Source organism: Procambarus clarkii, chromosome 23 (assembly GCF_040958095.1).
Source record: "Procambarus clarkii isolate CNS0578487 chromosome 23, FALCON_Pclarkii_2.0, whole genome shotgun sequence".
NCBI lineage: Eukaryota > Metazoa > Arthropoda > Malacostraca > Decapoda > Cambaridae > Procambarus > Procambarus clarkii.
The window spans coordinates 17,739,362-17,747,559 of record NC_091172.1 but is presented as its reverse complement, the minus strand read 5'-3'; the positions used below and the strand labels follow the sequence as shown (position 1 = coordinate 17,747,559).

Here is an 8,198-nt window from a genome sequence, read left to right as displayed (position 1 = left end):
GGAGGGGTGAGGGTGTAGTTTCAAAGGCTGTAGTGGGAACATCGCAGAGTAGCATCAGCGTCAGTCTTGTTATTGCACTGTATTCTCTAGATGTTTTGTAATTGATTTATTGTAAAGTTGTGATAAACCTTTTTTTTCGTCAACAATCGTCTGATACGAATTTATTCGCAACGGGAGAATAAGAATTATAATTATGGGGCAAATTAAAATAAATTTGAATAGTATAAATATAGAGAGATCGCACCGGGTGAATTATGGAGCCTAAGGAACAGATGAGGCACAAAACCAGAGCGGCTCACCAAAAAAACAAGGCGCAAAGAGATAAAGAAGTGACAGAGATAGGCGTAGACAGAAATAAGGAAGGGAGAAGAGGAGGAGGCGGCAGGAGGGGAACTCGGAGAAGAGGGGGGAGACCCAAGGCCACCACCCACCCCCCCTTTCCCCAAGCCCTGGAATGTTACAGGTTGACTAGTCCTCATTGAGCGTGGAGTGCCCTCACTGTGCGCTTATCTGCCCTTATCACGCTCCCTCCCCTTGATATACCGAGGATCAGAAACCCCGGGAGTCGTGAGGAACAGCTGACATGAAACCACTGGAATCCGGACAGCTGGCGTAAGCTACCGATCCTGACAGCTGACTGCGATAGCTTTCTTACATGACATGAGCGATACACTGGCTCCAGTTTTTAATAAATTTCACAATAATATAAATAATGAAAGGAATATCTCTTTTGTGTAAATATTACTCTGAATGATAATGGATTTTGTTTTCTTCGCCACACAAAAGAATCAATACTATAAGCGTGGCAACTGAAGGCAGTAGCCTAGGACCACTACATGATGAACTTGTTCGGAGACTTCTCTCGTCTCTATATGGCGTGCTTGGAGACGTCTCTATCGTTCTTCTCTCTGGGTGGGGGGAGAGGGAGGGAGGGGGGTGGGGGATCGGACCTCCGTCCATACCACGGCATCACAGTCACAAGGAAGAACAACATAACCCAGCAAGTACGGAAACCTCCACAAACAAAACTTAGCCTAGGTAATGCTTCATCTATGTACACTCTGTACACGGCTATGTACACACACACACAGAATGCCTTCTAGGACAGAGGGCACGCGGGCCCCCCCTTTTGCATTTCCCCTCTTCCCTGTCAAAGGCCGGGGAAGAATTTTTTATTTGTTTGTCTTTTCACTTATTTTGTCACAAAGGTATTTTTGTGAGTTTTATTTGATTTTGAGATCCTTGTCACTCCACGATACAGGATAAAAGTTCTTACGCACTCATATTACAAATTTTATCTTCTGTATTCTGTCTGTATTGCAAGACCATTATATTAACCTTTCTCGTGGGCAACACCTCGTGTATTTTTCATGTATGCAATTTAGCACAGCGCGAGCGTGACCAGAGTGCCTCAATCACCTGCCGCTCGTGAAAAAATTTCTCTACTATTAGTTTCAAACAGAAATATTCATACCACTATAATGCCTTTTATTCACACATTTACGTGATATATATATATATATATATATATATATATATATATATATATATATATATATATATATACATACATATATATATATATATATATATATATATATATATATATATATATATATATATATATATATATATATATCCAGACCTATTGCTACTGAAGGAATGTATCCTATTAATCACTAGACCGTACGGATGGGGCTCTTCTAAGCACCAGTAGGAAACTTTCTTTAAGGAATCCCAGGTAACGCCCCTTCGCTGATGGGCCGCGGAGAGCGTCAGAGTGAAGGGTGACGGGGCCGTCCCTAAACATAGTCTGAGGGAACGGGGGGAAGTGGCTGGTCTTGCTTGCTGGGGGGCCCCACGTACACCCCCCGGCGCTGGGGCCCCTGGACCTGGCGACTCGGTAGTGGAGGCAGCGGCCTGTTGGATTGGTCTTCCTCGTCATCTTCCTCTTCTTCGTCGTCCTCTTCTCCCTCTTCCTCTATATTGTTATTGTTGTTGGGGAAACCAGGTACGGTGGGCCCAGGTGTACCAGTGATGACCCCGGGTCCTCCAGCGACTCCAGGTACGCCAGTGACGACCCCGGGTCCTCCAGCGACCCCAGGTACGCCAGTGACGACCCCGGGTCCTCCACGTACGCCACTGACGACCCCTGGTCCTCCAGTGACCCCAGGCAAACAACCGATGACCCCAGGTCCTCCACCGATGACCCCGAGTACTCCACCAGTCACCCCAGGCATTCCGCTGGCCATCCCAGCCGGTCCAGTGACTATCCCAGGCACTCCACTCGCGACACCTGGTATTCCAGTGACTATCCCAGGTGACCCTCCGGTGACCCCACTCGGGACTCCTGGATGGGGAGCGGTTACCCCACTCGGGACTCCTGGATGGGGAGCGGTGACCCCACTCGGGACTCCTGGATAGGGAGCGGTGACCCCACTCGGGACTCCTGGATGGGGAGCGGTGACCCCACTCGGGACTCCTGGATAGGGAGCGGTAACCCCAGACCCACATATTAAGGTCCCAGGTGGTATCCCAACCCCTCTAACACCATTAACAGCACCTGGAGTCCCACTGGTGGGGACGCCCCCTGGACACGGGGTGGAAGAGACACCCCCGGGACAGGGGACGAATGGAACGCCTCCTAGACAGGGGGCGGAAGAGACGGCTGCTCTGATGCCCGTCTCACCCGCGTTTTTTAAGCTGGGTAACGTCTGCACCTGATTGGCGGTGTGGATGACGTTCATGTTGGGCTGGAGCGGCGGGAGGACCGCCTCTAGCCCTCTGGTGTCGAGGACGAGGTGTTGCGGGAGGATCTCGAGGGCGAGGGGAAAGATCTCGTGGTTGTGGAGGGCGTGGCCGAGCTCCCGGTGGGCCGAGGACAGGTTGGGACGGCCGCCGGCCAGAATGTTGTGATGGTTCATCATGGTGACGCTGGCCGAGATGTTGGCCGGCGTCACGTGGTGGCTGCGCTCGTCGTTCTTCCTCTTCTTCTTCTTCTTGTTGTTGTTGCGGTGGTCGGAAGACGACACGTCGGAGTAGTAGGCCGAGGAGGGCGTCGACGTCGACCCGACGGAGCTCTCCGGTTGCTCTAAACCGGCCTCTGAGAGCACGTAACCAGGCGTTCTCGTAGGTGCTCTCGCTGATGTAGGCCCGCAGGCCGCTGGCCAGAGACAGCGGCCGGAGTGGATCCGGGATTTCGGAGTAGGTGTTGAGGGAGTACGGCCGGTAGGACACGACGCCGCTGCCACTCCCGGCGGGCGTCGAAGCCGTCGTGGAGTTAAGCTCGGCGTAAACGGCGCTCTGTGCGTCGGCGTTGACGTACGGCTCCTCCGTGTAGGAGTTCTCCGAGCCCTGGGATGACGTCGGTTGGAGCGGCCTCTCCTGGGACGACCCTCGCCGCCACAGCTTCATGCTCCAGCCGGTGCGGGCGGTGCCGCAGCCGGTTGGAGCCGTAGGAGCCTCCTTCGCCAGGTTTTGGTCGGTCCGCCACCCACCCGCGGCGGCGCCGTTCCCGACCGGAGCCTCGCTGGTGGCGCTGGTGGCCGAACCCTTGGTCCACGTCCCCCGCAGCAGCATGGGACACGTGTCTGCGGAGAGAGAGAATAGGTGTCAGCAGGAACACATAATACATGTATGTACAGGGAGAGAGCCGTCAGCAGGATACATAGTAAAGAGGGAGAAACGTGTCACCAGGACTCGGAATTCGTGCCTGAGGAACGTATGGCAGACAAGAACCTGTCAGTTCTCCTTCAGGAGGTGGCTTAAGGGGGGAGGGGGGGGGGGGGTCAGACACTAGTAGCACATTTTCACCATCTGTGTCACCGTTGTCACTGTTACCTTGTGGTGTCGGCAGTGATGGTGAAGAGAGCTCTGGTGATCCATTATGGCAGAGACTCGTCACAGGAATGAACATTGCTGCTGGCATTAATTACTACTAAACAGTGAAGGAAAAATAAGTAATAGTGAATATAGTACTTGAATAAATATTAAAATAGAATGTGAAGTCACAATATATTTCAGGAATTAACAGCATGCTTAATACGTCCCATTTTCTATACATATAAGAGAATGTTTGTCTGTCTGTCTGTCCAAGGTTGAAAGACAGACGCTTGGGGCTGGCCTTACGCAACTTTGTGTAGTGATTTTACGGGGAGTCTCACAGGGTGGTTGGGGGTAAGCCCCTATCCCACCCTAGAAGGGGAATCAGCCTCACTGTAACCCCCCTTCAAGAGGTCGAAGTATATGAAATGTGCAACCGTAAGTCCGTGGAGTTTAGCATGTTAAAAGAATTAAATGTGTCTAAACTGCATTTATGCTAAGATCAACATGGGCAACCTGAGACAGTGTTCAAGCGATCCTCTCGCCAGCCCGAGGTGTGAAGTGAACGTCCAAGTATCTAGTGAAATGCCTTCCAGTGATGTAAGTGTTGTCACGTCTCAAGCAAATATTGACCCCTCCTCATGTGTTGAAAGTACCGCTGTGGCGAGTGTAACATGAAAACCCGAGTGTCTTAACTATAATTAGTAAATGCGCTCAAGAACTCATTCCAAACAATACCTCTTGTGCCTCTATGAATCATGATGAACATGAAATGATTGTACAAGCTAGGAAAGGTGCAGGCAGCCAAATGACCTTGAGACAGATGAAAGAACTCTTTGCCATTGCTGACTGAAAAATTGTCAATTGTAAGCAATAGTTTGTAACTTGTGTAACCTTGTAAACACTTCTCTTCGTCAAGTTTATGAACATTATTACCCACGACCATTTCACTCTTAAATTTCTCACGTGGAATGTGAGAAGCGTGCGCAGGAGGCTGTTTGATCTAATGACTGTACGCTGGTGCCAACAACATTGATGTACTGTGCCTTGCAGGAACCATACACTGCAAACACAACAAATAAAACGCCACTCAAACTCCCAGGTTATGTAGCATTCTCAAATGTTGGTTCGCATGATGTCGGTATCTTGACGTATGTTAAAAGTAACCTAGTGTGTAAACATGTTAAAAACCACAAAAGTGACAACTCATATTACCAGCAGTTTCAGATTGCTACAGCGACCGGCTTTATTAACTTAGTTAATGTATATGTAAGGTGCGATCAAATAGGAGGAAGCTTCTCTTCCCAAAATCACCAGCAGCTCTCAAACTTTTGTCATGGGTGATTTTAATGCTAGACTCACTAGCCTGGGTGACACCAAAACAAATAGAAATTGTAAGGTTTTTGTGAAATATTTAGGAGAATAACATGTCCGTATTCAACTTTGACTCCTCTTACGTCACACACATCATGGGTGGGCAGGCTTGATTATGTCACTGGTCACGGTCTCATCGATAATGCTGTCGGAAAATCAATTGTTCACGAATTAGTGATCACTTTGCCATATTCAGTTCATGCACTATTAATAATGTCAAATCCCTAAGCTTTGAAAAAATAATAATTAACCGAAGATCGACAACAAGAACCTCATACTACCAATTATAAATTACCTAATCGCTGCACAGAGTGAAGGGTCCTCGAATCTCGTTTGTATGGATACTTTCACACATAAATATAACCCATCATAATGACACAGACATTGCAGCCAAATTAGCGTGTAACAAAGATGAAGTTAAATTAGATCTAGGTATCCCCATCTCTACTGTTAAAAGTATATTGTTCCAAACACTCAGGTCTGATAGGAAAGAAATTACTGACTCTCAACGACCTGAAAGCACCGGTATTAAAAGCTATAATTTGTTCAAATCTGAAACCTATATCTATGGGCAGCACAAAACGTCCACCAAACTTGTGCGACACAGTGGTTGCCAGGATCAGCTTGAGTTACCGTTATACTGTAGCTGATGGCTACAAGTGACGGATCTCCCGATCCTGAGCACTCCAGGTGCAAACTCAGTGAGCAGGAACTGCGGCATGATCTCCCACACTACATCACCGAATGCACAGTTATTAGACGATTCAGACACTTTGGCATGAGTTACCTAGAGCTTTGCAATTACTTCATTCACTCTCGTGTTCTTGCAGATATCCTCATATTGCACCCAAAATTTGCCAATGCAGGCTACTAAACATGTGGCCCTGTATGACGAACCATCCTGCGAGATGGGGACTTTTAGTACCACTGCTACCTTATTCACTCTTGTGTTGATGAATTCCTCATAATGCACCCAGAGGCTGCCAGTGATAACTGCTTATCACATGTCTCTGTATGAGTAACCATCCTGTCTGAATGGGGATTTTTTAGCATCACGTAGCTAGCGTTTTGATGCACTGTACTCCCCTTTATATAGTCTAGGGTAGCTGCACAAATGCAGATGAAGCGAGACGAGGAAAGTGTGTAACGGAGTAATGGAGGAAGATGGAGTGGGTGTGTGTGTGTGTGTGGAAAGGGAGGGGAGGGGGTGAAGGAAGAGTGTATATGTGGGTGAGACAGGGAGGGTGTCTGTGTGTGGGAGATGGTGAGTGTGTGTGCGGACAGGGCCGGAGGATGGGGAAGGAGGGATGTGAAGATTTTCAATGAAGAAGAATGTGAGTAGTGAAAATGGTTACAGTGTTGTGGTGAGAGTGGAAAGGTGTGTTGAGGGGTTTATGGAGAGGGTGTGTAATTGGGGAAGATCGGGAGGGTGTTGTGGGTGAGGAGTCTGGGAGAGTGTATGTAGTCAAAAACGACTATATACCACTCGGAAGGGATATGAGAATAAGGATATAGGATAGGACGGAGGGAAAGATTGGTGCCAAAGCACTTGGACAGTCGGGGATTGAACACCGACTTGCCAGAAGCGAGACCGTTAAAAAAAAAAATCGACCCGGACACAGCCGACTATCCCATCTAACCATCTACAAAATAAAAAACATGACAAACTGTAGCTATTACAGAAAACATGAAACCATCAGTGTACTAAACTAATAAAATACTTAAATAGATAAACTCAATTGCTACTAAAATGCTTAGAACATTTCTGGTTAGCAAAATTAAAAAAAAAAAAAAAAACTCGAACTACGGCCAGACGGACAATCAAGTCTTTTGTAGTGTAATAAACCATTGACTGTTTTACGACTGGACGCTGGAAGGTGTTGTATTGCCAGCGGGATGGAGCTGGAGTCCACGAGGTTATGTCTCTGAGCTGGATAGCAACCGAGCGCAAAAAGCTGAGGATATTGGGGGGGGGGGCTAGTGATATGAACAAGGGCTTAGAGAAGTGGGATGAGGTGAGCATCATTTAGTGGGCATCATTCATAGCTTCATGATGCACATCGGAGGAAGCGGGGGAAAGAAAAAGACAAATTAAGCTTCTTAGCTTAGTACGAACAGGGAAATATATGGTTATCGTAGGTTATCGTAGACGGGTAAAGTTAGCATTGCATACCTGGCCTGCTTGGCAGGAAATGAGAAAGAGTCATCGCGTGACACCTAAAAGTACTGACACACAGTGCTTGCTGTTCCAGTACTTGATGAAGGTGAAGAATAGACCACGAAGTCAACAGAATAGGACGGCAAAGACACTGAGGGTGGTCAGAACTAAGCCAGAAAGTTTATGGGCCGCCAATGCCAAGTTAGAAGAGTTCAGGAGATTTCAGTACAACTTAGATGAGGTGTAAGTTATTTCTGTAAATATATTTATGTGGCTTAGAGGTTCAATAACGTCTTGGAAAAAAACATGAGTCTTGGAACAAATAGTTGTTAGAGTTTAACCCAAGCAAGTGCAATGTAATGAAGATAGGCGTAGGGAGCAGGAAACCAGATACAAGGTATCATTTGGGAGATGAAATACTTCTAGAGTCAGAGAGAAAGACCTGGGGTTGATATCACGCCAGACCTTTCCCTTGAAGCCCATACCAAGATGATAACATCAGCGGCATATGCCAGGTTGGCTAATATAAGAAAGGCCTTTAGAAACTTGTGTAAAGGAATCTTTTAGAACTTTGTATACAACATATGTCAGACCAATCCTGGCTTATACGGCTCCAGCATGTAGTCAATATCTTGTTATGCATAAGACTAAAATGGAAAAGCTTCAAAGGTTTGGCACCAGACTAGTACCCGAACTAATGGGGTATGAGCTACGAGGAGAGACTCCGGGTTATGATCACCACATACAAGAGTCTCAGAGGAATTGATAGGGTAGATAAAGACAGACTATTTAGCGCAAGGGGTACACGCACAAGGGGACACAGGAGGAAATTGAATCCCAAATG

At 47.4% G+C, this 8,198-nt stretch overlaps 1 protein-coding gene across 1 annotated transcript in view; it reads right to left on the bottom strand.

Moving 5' to 3' along the window:
* Positions 1-1,634: 1,634 nt before the first annotated feature.
* The window catches only part of LOC138367869 (uncharacterized), a 501,322-nt gene continuing 494,758 nt past the window's right edge, over positions 1,635-8,198 (bottom strand). Inside the window, 2 exon segments of the mRNA XM_069329916.1 lie at positions 1,635-3,119; positions 3,121-3,590. Of these exon segments, the coding sequence (XP_069186017.1) occupies positions 1,803-3,119; positions 3,121-3,590 (1,787 nt within the window). The 3' untranslated portion in view covers positions 1,635-1,802.